The sequence below is a fragment of the Otolemur garnettii genome, unplaced genomic scaffold, assembly GCF_000181295.1.
Source record: "Otolemur garnettii isolate 467f Iridium unplaced genomic scaffold, OtoGar3 scaffold00208, whole genome shotgun sequence".
NCBI lineage: Eukaryota > Metazoa > Chordata > Mammalia > Primates > Galagidae > Otolemur > Otolemur garnettii.
The window spans coordinates 1,941,325-1,953,979 of NW_003852603.1; the positions used below are offsets into that span (position 1 = coordinate 1,941,325).

General features: G+C 42.7%; 1 protein-coding gene across 13 annotated transcripts in view; it reads right to left on the minus strand.

The window, feature by feature from the left end:
- RRBP1 (ribosome binding protein 1) overlaps positions 1-12,655 on the minus strand; it is a 79,424-nt gene that overhangs the window by 52,620 nt on the left and 14,149 nt on the right. For 7 of the 13 annotated variants that reach the window (XM_023507808.1, XM_012812410.2, XM_023507807.1 and 4 more), the window contains exon 2: positions 7-839. In XM_023507808.1, the coding sequence (XP_023363576.1) occupies positions 7-820 (814 nt within the window). In that variant the 5' untranslated portion in view covers positions 821-839. The remainder of the gene's footprint in view (positions 1-6; positions 840-12,655) is intronic. The other 6 variants (XM_023507815.1, XM_023507809.1, XM_023507814.1 and 3 more) reach the window with 5 other exon arrangements.

Genomic DNA, 12,655 nt, shown 5'->3' on the forward strand with positions numbered 1-12,655 from the left:
CCTCGGCCTTCTTGCCCTGGTTCTGGGGCCCCTCGGCCTTCTTGCCCTGGTTCTGGGCCCCCTCGGCCTTCTTGCCCTGGTTCTGGGGCCCCTCGGCCTTCTTGCCCTGGTTCTGGGCCCCCTCGGCCTTCTTGCCCTGGTTCTGGGCCCCCTCGGCCTTCTTGCCCAGGTTCTGGGCCCCCTCGGCCCTCTTGCCCTGATTCTGAGCCCCCTCTGCTTTTCTGCCCTGAGCAGTGCCAGTAACTGGGGTACTAGCCTTGGCACCCACTGGGGGCACAGCTACCATGGGCACTTCCTTGGGAGCAGTTTCCAAGATGGCAGACTTTGAAGTGAGAACCTGGATGGAATTCACTACAGAACTGACTGCTGGTTCCACTTTTGCCACTTTTTTCTCCTTCTTCTTTTTGTCCTTAGGGGAGGAGGCTGGTTTCTCTTGGGGCATGGCTGGAACTGTGGCAATAGGTGCAATGACCACGGGGGGCTGAACTGGGGTTGGAGCCACAGCCATGGCAGGTGCCCGCACTGGCTCTCTGAAGAGGATGGTCACGTTGGGTGCCAACTCATGGTCAGGTATCTTCCCATTGGGTTTCTCTTCCTTTTTCTTGGTCTTTCCTTTCTTTTCCACTGTCTTCTCCTTCTTTTTCTTCTCTACTTTGTGGTGGTGAGTTTTCGCCATCTCCTTCCGCTGGTTGGCTAGGGCTTCTTCATACGATGTTTCCTTCATGGAGAAGGTCGACACCAGGAAGATGCCAATGGCAGAAACCACCATGAATCCGCCAAAGACCACAACCCCCAAGGTCTGAGTGTCGTAAATGTCCATTCTGGCTTGCTCCTTTCACCTGCCAAACACATACATAGACGTTACTTTTATAGAAACTGAGGCATTCGACAGTTTCTATTGCTTACCCCTACCACCAAATGAAGGTTCACAAATTTTTTCTTTCTGACTAATAAATTCAGAGAAGCAACAAACTCAGACCCTCCCTAATGTCACATGTTCTTACCTGCTCTTCTTTAGAAATGAGCCACTTTTATCCAAGATATTAGCAATCCCCTTAGTTCTGGGAAATGATGAAGCAACAGTTGAGAAATGGCAGAGTGCAGGTCTGCACTTAGAGCACACAACACCCAGGAGGCACAGAAGCCAAGATCCCATATCACGAAGCTGCCACCACAGGGACAGGGGAACAGGCACAGGCCAGAAGTGAGATGACAGTGAGTGGTAGAGACTGGCAAAAATGCCTCACCCAGAATGAAGGAACAGGCACCACCCAGCCAAAGCTAACTACACTGAGTAAAGAGATTTTTTGTGTTAGACTAGACATCTTCTCTTTTTCTTCTTTCAGCACAAAACTGAATGACCTCAACAATGTCAAGTAAGCCAACCCGAACATGATTACAGGCTTTTGGTCACATGCAGGTTGGCAAGCAGGCCCCCAACTCCTTGCCCCTACTCTGCCTCCCTTCTCCAACTACCCATAAACATCTTACCCAAGGTCAAAGATAAAAAACTATGAGTTACAATCTCAAAAGGCCATCAAGAATTCAGTGAGGGAAAACAACCTTAGCATCATAGCAATGACTCCTGAGGAGTTACAAAGCCTGCAATTTGCATCCTGGGCAAAAGAGGTAATAATTCTTAGGAGGCCCAGCAGACTCCAGGTTTGTAATTTCACATCTAAAGGCTGCACAGAGGGAGCGTAGGGCAATGTCATCAGGGCTGTTGCCAGACCATACACCCCCCAACCAAGAGAAGCCACACCACTCTTACTGCTTACGGACCCAGGTTCAGTCCAAAGAGTCAGAAGCAACTAGGTCCACACCCTCCTGGCCGACAGCCCAGGCTAAGTTCTGCTTCACTGAGGAACTCTAAGAGGTCCATCTGTATTTGGATACACTCAAGTTTGGTTTTCTTTTATAACTGTGATTTTATTATTAGTTGTGTTGAGGAGCAGTACAGACATTTCAATTTTGTACACAATTCTTTAATATATGTTCCAAAAAAATCTAAAAAGCCATTTATTATAATTTTTTTTTTTTTGAGACCTGATTCTCACTCTCTCATCCTGGGAAGAGTACTGTGGCATCATACCTCACAGTAACCTCCAACTCCTAGCTAACTTTTCTATTTTTAGTAGAGACAGGGTCTCGCTCTTGCTCAGGCTGGTCTTGAACTCCTGAGCTCAAGCAATCCTCCTGCCTTGGCCTCCCAGAGTGCTAGGATTACAGGCGAGAGCCAGTACACCTGGCGTATTTATTATAATTCTTTTTTTATTTGTTTTGAGACAGAGTCTCATTTATGTCTCCCTCGGTAGAGTGCTGTAGCATCACAGCTCACAGCAACCTCCAACTCTTGGGCTTAAACGATTCTCTTGCCTCAGCCTCCCAAGTAGCTAGGACTACAGGCGCCCACCACAAACCCCAGCTATTTTTTGTTGCAGTTGTCATTGTTGTTTAGTTGGCCTGGGCTGGTTTCAAAACTGTCAGCCTCGGTGTATGTGGCTGGTGTGTAACCACCGGGCTACAGGCACCGAGCCAATTGTAATTCTTTTTAAAATAATTACAGTGACTTTCCAGCTTAAAATGTGAGGGCAAATTTTCCGTAAGAGGATATCAAATACCAATACAGTCAAATGTTGATAACCTGTTACATAAGTCCCACCAATTCACAATTTATTACCATATATACTACACAAATTTTCAATCTTTTATAGCACATTAACAAAGTTATTAGGAAAACAGGACTACCATGACCAAAGATGTTACAGAGTGTAAGCAAATCTGATGGGTGAGCCATGATCAAGGAGTGGTTTTCTTCAGGAAATAATTCTACTAAAAAACAACCTGGGAAAAGAAGTAATTCAAAGCGTTTAAGACAGCAGGACTGAGACTCTATGTTGTCATTCAGGGCACTAATACAATCCTTGTATTACAGGATGTAAAAACTAGCCCCCAATCTATGGAATGTTGAGCTGACACCCAAGTCTCCATAATTCAATATCCCAATATCTGATTTTACCAAAAAATAACAACCAGTGAATGGTTTACTTGTCAAAAGCATTTACATTTTAAAATATGCAATAAGGTGGGATTCCCTCCTCCTAAAAATATTTCTATAGGCTCAGAGCCCATAGCACAGTGGTTACGGTGCCAGCCACATATACCAAGGGTGGTAGGTTCGAACCCAGCCCGAGCCAGCTAAACAATTGCAACCAAAAAATAGCCAAGTGTTGTGGTGGGCACCTGTAGTCCCAGCTACTTGGGAGGCTGAAGCAAGAGAATCACTCAAACTCAAGAGCTGGAGGATGCTGTGAGCTGTGACACCATAGCATTCTACCGAGGGCAACATAGTAAGACTCTGTCTCAAAAAAATAAATAAATCAATAAAAAAATATAAATAAAAATGTTTCTACAGCTACTAAAAAACTTGCTTGTACAAAACAGTTGATAAAGTTCCTCTGGGTCATCCAAGAAGGGAGCCAGGACACTGAGAAGATACGGCTTGTGGTACTAATCAGACTGGCTTCTTTCTCTGGTTTCATCAGCAGCTGGACTCTCCTGTTTTAGCTTCCCCATTTTGTGCAGGTGAACCTTTGCTTTCTTGGTCAGCCACTTCAGCCTGCTTTCCCTTTACAGCCCCTCTCCATTTTCGTTGCACTTTTTTTTTTTTTTGAGACAGAGTCTCACTGTGTTGCCCTGGGTAGAGGGCCATAGCATCACAGCTCACAGCAAACTCAAACTCTTGGACTTAAACGATTCTCTTGCCTCAGCCTCCCAAGTAGATAGGACTACAGGCGCCCGCCATAACACTTGGCTTTTTGTTGCAGTTATCACTGTTGTTTAGCTCACCTGGGCTGGGTTTGAATGCGAAAGCCTCAGTGTAGCACAGCACCCACTGTGCGATGGGTGCTGAGCCCGGTGCAGTTTTTTGTCTGATGATTTATCCTTGGCTGCTTCCTGTTTTGGCCTCATTTCCACTTCTGCAGGAGCAGATTTCGCTGACAACCTCACCAACCTCCTTCACTCCTCCGTGGGCTCTTCCTTCACTGAGCCTGCCCAGAGCTGACCTTCCCCTTGGGCATCCTGGCAGAGGGGAGGGTACATGCCAGGCACTTGCAGGCCAGGGCCCACTGACAGCCTTTGTGAAACTGGGCTGCTTGGGCACTGCCACTCCTCCCGCCCACTGAGCAGCAGTGGCAGTGGGAGAACCGCACACTTAACTTTTAACTAATGTTGATGCTCATCAATTCTCAGTCCCCTGAACTGGAGACAGTGAGAAACGGGGTCCCCCGTGGAAGATCACTGAAGGAAGCAGACATGAGTGTAAGAGGTGTGTGTAAAAGGAGGCGGCAGGGGTAGAGAAGAAGAAGAGCTCAGGCTTTGCCCAGCATTGCCCTCCAAAATCTCTTGACACTGTGGCAGGCTGGGTCCAAGCAGGTTGGTGGCTCAGAAGCTGAGATTTCTCTTCTTCTAGAAGTTGAGATTCCCACTCCTCTTGAATGGGTGTTGGGGAGGGAAGTAGAGTAGGAATTTCCAAACAACAATCATGAAGTCCAATTTTTAACACTGGGACATTTTAAAGAAGTGACTGTGAAGGGAGATTATTTTAAATGTCTCAGTATTATGTTCTAAGAAAAACCTCTCAATGCAGAACAAATGTATGGTCGTGCCACGCCGTTCTAGTAAGACCCTTGCAGGAAAAGAATTTAAAAGGCTCATGATGAAAACTTCCCAGCACATGCTCTCCATGGGGACAACTTCATCAGCTGCCTCTGTAATGCTCACTTCTCCCACAGACAGTCACCCCAGATTGGGTGGGATCAAGTCACAGCTTTTCATTCCGGTCATAAAACTGCTGCAAAATCTTAGGAGAGCTCCTGGAGACCTTCAAATCCTGTGCAAAGTGGCAATTATGTTTTCAAGTGATTCTGACCTCTGGCCATGGGCAATGATAATGTGATCCACAGCCAGGGGGCTCTCCCATATGACAATCAAGGGACACTGTCACCAATGAACCTTTTCAAACAAACAAGCAAACAAAAAAAAGAACCTTTCTAGGAACATACTCCCAAGTTAGGTGCTGGAAAGAAAAGTGTATTAGATAGATTCAGTGGGCAGGAGGATGGGGACAAGAAGGTTTAGAACATTGTATGGTCAACCCATTTCTTGGTAGGCATCCATCAACTGAAACTCTTCTGGGTACTCACAAGGTCTTTTCAAAAGTCTGCCAAGACTGACATGTTCAGGTACAAAAACTACATCATAATCAATACATTCAGTCTATCCAGATGACAAAAGCCTCTAAGCACACCTCTTCTCCAGGAGACTAATAGTAGGGGCCTGGGTCACCCTGGCTGAGGTTTTATAAACCCCAAGCAACTCCCCAACAACTACGTGCTCAAGGGGTTGGCCCTCCTATGGGCTGCAGCTGGCACAGGTCACCAGACCCTGACGCAGTGACCAGCCATCTACAAAGCAGGGCCTGTTCGCCGTCACAGACTGTAGAGCTCTGTGTAGCCTTGTGGTTTCCAACTTCGAAACTCTGGCATAAAAGCCCAGTTTGGAAAATTAAGCTTTAATCTTATTCAACACAGGCAAACATGGGATACAAAAACATATTCTCTGTTAGGAGCACAGACTCAATAAACGCGAACTTAGGAGAATATTTTTCCTCCGCAGAACACAAAAATGTATGCTTCAGAGCAGCATAAATGTGTCTTCCCAACTTTTGCAGAATGGGTTGCTTTAAAAAGAAATTACAACCCTACCACTAATTCCCAAGTTAGAATTTTTTTTAAAGAAATCTTTCGCAGGAAAATGAAGAGCCCTTGTCTTAAGTAGTAATACACTGAAACATTTAAGGCTAAGGCACTATCAGCATGGACAGTAAAGAAACCAAAATGAAAAACCACCTTTCAGCTGCCATGCAGAGTCAGCTTGGGTGGGGCATAAACATCGTGCCGAGATCCCTGAGTCTGCAGCCTTTCCTCCTGAAATCTGCGCCAGGATCAGAGCCCAGCGCCTAACAGGAAACTTCTCCAGGGTTTTCTCCCAAGGCCAAAGAATTAGGGTAAATGTGTGCCCACCCATAATTTGCACAATCTGACCAATCTATAGTCTGTCAATTCTAGAAACTTCTGGGTTTTTTTTTTTTTTTTTAACAAATCCTGCCTCAGGTTTGTTTGTACAAATAGCACAGGAGGACCTCAGCCCCATATAGACAGCAGCCTAGAGGTCACACCAGTCCTTCTGTCCTTATGGCAGACAGATGCCTCTGCTCTGGAGCCTTTGTGGGGGCCTGGGCACCTTTGGGAGCCTGAGCTGGAACTGAAGCTGGAGCTGCAGATGAAGCAGCAGATTGGGCCTTCGTCTGATCCTTGGCCATGGCCTTTGGCCAGCAGATCCTGAGACCCTTGGCAATGGGTGTAGGAGCACGTTACCCAAGCTTGGGGTGGGAGATATAGGCAAGTTGACTGAGTTTACGGCTGGCACCCTTTGGAATCTTGGGCTTTACAAGGGCCTTGATAGCTTCAGCACGTGCACTCACGGCCTTGGCATCATTGGCCTACATCTTCTTCAGGCACTTCTTGTTGTGCTTCTTGGCAAAGCACATGTTCCTCAGGAACTTGGGATCTACCCCCTTAAGAGAGTCATATTTTTGTGACCGGGGTTTCCTGATGCCATTTCTGGGGCACTTTCGGGACTGGTTGTGTGCGGTGTGGTTCTTGGACTTGGCCATGTCTGCACCGCAACCTGTGACTCGAAACTGCTACTATATATATGTATACTTACTACCATTGTTTACATATATATATATACACACACACAGACACACACACACACACACACATACTTACTACCATGTTCCACCCCCAGTGAATGCCTCAACAGTTCTAATGCATAGTCCCAAGCCCTGTTTTTTTCTTATACCTATGATAAAGCCTAATTTATAAATGAGGCACAATAAAGATGAACAATAATTAATAATAAAATAGAACAATCACAAGACACCAGCATCACTACTCTTGCATTTTGTGGGGGGGGGGCATGATTAAGGAAAACAAGGGTGACATGAACACGTGGATACTGAGACAGTGGATCTGCTAACCAAGCTGGCTACCAAGTGACTCCTGGGGGGGCAGTGTGGACAGCATGGATCTGCTGGACAAATGGAAGATTCACATCCTGGTAGGCACAAGGCAAGATGGTGCAAAGTTTCATCCTGCTGCTCAGAATGGCATGCAACTTAAAACCTAGGAATCATTTATTTCTGGAATTTTCTATTTAATATTTTCAGACCACAGCTGGCTGTAGGTAACCGAAACAGCAAAAAGAAAAACCTAGGATAAGGGAGTACTACTATATGGCTAGTACACTTAGAACATAGAGCAAAAAGCTGAAGGCCCTGAGAGGGAAGGCTGTGGGAGGCCACCCGGAGGCTTGGGGCCAGTCTCCAGCTCAGCTGACAGAAACTCGCTTGCTCTCCTCTAGGGTCCCAAGAGAGAAACCTGTCTTCTGTTTCCAGATGCAGGGAACAACAGCAAGAAGAAGCCTCAAATTCTAAACATGAAAGATACATGCTAACTCACAGTTAACCAATCCAGTCCAATGTGGCAGCGGGGATGCGGGTAAGTTTTGTGGACAGACCCTCAACAACAAGCACCCTGGAGCTGAGTGTCATCACTAGCCAGCTGTACCATGCTGGACACTCAGAGATGCTGCAGGGGAGGAGGAGGCAAGAAGAACAAGCCTCCAGACACAGCTGCAAGAGAATCAACATCTCCTTATTTTTAAAAATGGTATGAAATAAACATACAAAAGAGCAATAAGAAAAATACAAACATCCATTATCCACGACCTAAGTTTATCAATTACATGTTTGTGCTCACAGATATACAGGCACGTGTGTATCATACCTATCACCTCCCCGCCGGGGGGAAGGACGCGCCAATCAGGACACTCATCATTTCCACATGTTTACGCTAACATTACAAACATGAACCTCCACAAACAAAATACAACATCGCTTTGTGTACTGGTTAACTGCTATGGCAAGTGACATTACTCTGGGTTTTATTTAACAACATTTTGGGGACTAAACCTTGTTATTGAGATTTATTCGTACAGTTACACATAGCTTATTCATTTTTGTGATCTAATTATATAACAAGATCATATATTATTATTCACACTCCTACAAATTTAGGTTTTTAAATTTTATCCTATTTACACAAAACTATAATGTAATATGCCTACCACAGGGTGAATAACCTCCCTTACATCCCTGACCCCAGCCAGCCAGGGCACCTTCCCGGAGATAATCATTGCAAAGGAAATCATTTTACTGTTTAAAAGTTATTTTCTTCTAAAAATTTTGGTAATGCTTTTTTGCAGTTGGGTTTTCAATCACTAGGAATTTACTTTGGTATATGACAGGAAATAACGATATAACTTTTCCTCATCAGTTTAATTACCCACCACTATTTCCTGACTCATGTCTCTTCCCCACAGACTTACAGGGCCACCTCTGCGCCACTGAGTACATCTGTTTCCGGATTCTGTCCTTTGTTCACTGGTATATTTATCTCCTACATCAATACTACATTTCTGACCTATGTATTCCCTCCAAAATTTCTACTGTCATTTTTGTACAAATCACAGTGAATTTATAGGCGAATGAGGAAGAACTGACATTTGTAACCATGGAAGCTTTCTGTCAATGAACATAGTATGCTATACCCCTTAAAGGCATTTAAATGTTTTCTTCCATGCTTTAGAAAGTTTTTACGATTTTCTCTGTAAAAATCTTACATGTCTTTTTTTTGTGGTGGTGAAGATTATTGCTATTTTTAAACATGTTAGACGAAGATATTATTGTAAATTACTTTTTCTATTTCCCATGTATAGATAATGAGCAAAGTTATTAATTTTCGTATTTATGCTATTTACCCAGCTATTATGCTGCACTCTTGTCAAATCTAGGACTCTGCAGTTTCCCTTCAATTTTCTTTGCAAAAAAGTCATCTTGGAACAAAAAGACAGTATTGTTTCTTGCTTTCTAAACCACATGATCTCATTTCTTTTTTTTGGCTTAAGGGTGCTGGCTTAGAACTCCAATGCAGTGTTGAACAGAGTCAGTGCAGAAAACTGCCTTGTCACATTACTGAGTTTCTACTTCTAATGTTTGACTATCACATGTTGTATTTACTAAAGGTTTTTGGTAGAAATCTCTTTTAGAGTTAAGTAGGATACTTCATATTCCTAGATACCATTCTATGCTGTAAACATTTCTTGACGGTGGTTCTTTTCTTTTTTGATACATCACTAGATTTGGTTTGTTCCCATTTTTATGTGGAATGTCTGTGTGTGTTCTAAAGTGAGAAAAATTAGGGGTCATTCTCAGACTGCACTCTAGTTCGGGTATCAGGATTACTCAAAACTCAAGAATGAGCTAAGAATCATCTCTTCTCCCACTCTTTGGGGCAGTGTGTATAAAATGGGGGTTATCTGTTCTTCATAGGTTTGGAAAAACTTGTCTATAAACTTTCCGCATTGGGGTTGCAAAATCTTTTTCTGGGGAGGGAAAGGTAGGTGGAATGCTGATTTTTTTTTAAATTAAATCATAGCTGTGTACATTAATGCAATCATGGGGTACACTGTGCTGTTTTCATATACAACTGGAAATATTTTCATCAAAATGGTTAACATAGCCTTTATGCCATTTTCTTAGTTATTGTGTTAAGACGTTTATATTCTACTTTTAGAAAGATTCACTTGTACCCTTGTAAGAGAAACCATAGAGGTGATCCCACCAATCACCCTCCCTCCACCCATCCTCCCCCCTCCCCCGCCCTCCCCCATTATGAGTATCTCCAGCTACTTTCCTCCCCAACAGTGGAAACACATAGAAACCCTCAGGTAATCAGCCCTGCACCTGACTTGAGCCCCATCACACACATCTAGACTCGTCCAGACAACTTGCACTTGCTTGTTTACCCAAAGGTTGGCCTTTTGCTCATCACTGCATCTCACTCCTTTCAGGGTCTTGCCAAAGCATATCCTTGATTAGTTCTTTTAGCAAGGATCTCCTCTGGATGGACTTTCTTAGTCCTCTTAGGACTAAGAAATTTCTTTATTTCACCTTTATTCCTCACTAATAGGTTAAGTTAGTACAGAATTCCCTGATAGTTTTCTCTCTCTAAAGGTATTATTTTATAGGGCTTTTTTCTTTCTTTTTTTTGGATTAGGGAAAATTACTATTGAGAAACATGCTGTCAATTTATCACTCTTTGATGATAATGGGGTTTTTTACTCTCTCCTTACTTTTAAGATCCATTTCTGGGATTCTAAGAATTTAACAAAATATTATTAGGTAATTTATTTTATTCAGGCTCATTGGGCTTTCCGAGTTTGAGGAGTATGTGTTCCAATAATTTTGAAAAATCCTGTCTACTTAGTTCTTTGAACATTGTCTTCCCCTATTTCTTCTGGTAAAACTCTGAATTAGACCTTAGTCCCTTAGGAAAATTCATGAGGCGTATGGTCCCCTCACCAATTCTCTCCACAGCTAAATGTAACCAGCTCTATTATCAGTCTTTTAAGTTATTCTACTTGGTTTTCAAGTCTGCCTGGCTTTTAATGGTGCTATTTTTTGTTTCCTGGTTTCCACTGCCTTCTTTTCTACCTTTAATAGTGATTTTGTATTAATATCTTTGGTGGAACTTTATCAGTGCAATCCTTTACCGGGTGAGTTGTGGGCTTGCCTCTAATTATTTCTGCTTCAGCTAGGCCCTCAGGGAAGTCAGTAGCCAAAGACTAATTGTTAGAAGAGGCATGGCCTCTGGTCACAAATTCTCAGGAGACTTTGCCTCCTCTCTGCCTCAGGACAAATTAGTTAAAACTCTCAGGCATCCTCTCCCCTTGCTACTGGGTTGACATTTTTTTTTAGTCTCTCCTTTCACTGACGAAACCCTCCACAGGTTTCTGGTTTTACATGAGATGTGAGAGAAGGCTCAGTTCCCACTCCCCACCTCAAACAAGTCCCTGTTCTCCCTGAATATTAAAGCCAAAGACTCAAAATTACTTGACTGACAACACCCCCAGTCACTCCCCTCAAGCTAGGCCTACAGGCCTTGGTCATCTCTTTTACCTTGTAAGTTCAGCTATGGTTTAAAAAAAAAATGCTTCTTAGCCATCTAATATCTCCAGGTATTTGGAGAAGTAGGTTTCAAATCATCTGTTCTAAAATTGTAAGTATAATTTCTAAGTTTTTTTGTTTTTTTACCTAAGGAAACTAAGAGAAAACACAGTAACTAAAAAACAGATTCTGAAAAAGTTTATTCCATGTTCTAAGAGAATGGATATAACTGACTTCTACTTTAAAGAAACAATGCTACTCATTTCAAAGAGTTGAAACCCTAAAAATAGAACTGTATTCTATTATAAGCCTCTGCTTAATTCATCAGCCATTTCAGATTCCATTTCGATGCTTGAGGGGGGGAAAATAAAGAATTGACATTTTGGGGGTGTTTTCCAAAATAAGTCTTTGGAATAGTAGGTATTTAAGTAGACCTAAATCTTCTAAGCACTTACAAGAAGCCTAGTGGCTTCATCTTATTAATGAAGACAACAGCCTAGGAAGTAGGAATTAAGAATCACCTTCTCAAAGGAACATGTACAGTGAAGCTGTGTTAGCCCACAGCAAAGTTCATCTACTCATCTCCCAGAAAGCTGCGATCAGACTAAAGGGGACGGCACCAAATCACACACTCAGGAAGTGACGAATGAAGGGTCTACACAGCATCTTGTCAGGATAGGACTTGCTCCCTTATGTTGTATAGGAACCAAATCTAAACAGAACAACACAGGTATCCTGAAGGAGGAAGTCACAGAGTACAGCATTCTACACGTTTACATTTCTGGAGTCATTTCTTGGTTCTTTATAGTTTCCACACCCTTGCACGTGGTGTCTCACACAAGTTTCATTTACTGTTGTTGCGGGTGTATAGAAATATATAATTTCAGGACGGTGATTTTTTTCCATCAGCAACTTGCTGAATTCTAGTAACACATCTATTGATTTTTTAAAAATTTCTATACATATAACCATATGAATCACAGTTTTGTTCCTTTCTTCACAATCTTCAAATCTACTCCTTAATTTTTCTTGGAATTTTTGCACAGGGTAGAACCTCCAACATAGCGCTAAAGAGAAGGAATAACAGGCATTCTGTTTTCCTGATATCGAAGGGAAACAGCTCAGTGTTTACTGTGGTTACTATAGGCTCTCTATGGACATCCTTTATCAGATTAAGGAAGTTGCTTTTTTATCCCTAGTCTGCATGGATAGACGGTAAATTTTATTGGATATTTTCTCTATCTATTAAATAGATTACTGTAATCTATTAGCATGGGAAGCAAATATAAACTTATTTTTAAACATTAAAGAAAGTTTGCATTCCTAGGATAAATATGACTTAGTCATTATATACACTGCTGTACTTGGTTTATATTTTCAAATATGAAATTTGACTGATAATTTCCTTTCCTCCTACCATGCTTGTCAGGTTTTGTGACAAGGTTGGCTGACACCAAAGTCAGTAGTATAGTTTTTTTATTTTTAAGAGTCTGGGGACAATCAAGATGTTTATTCTTT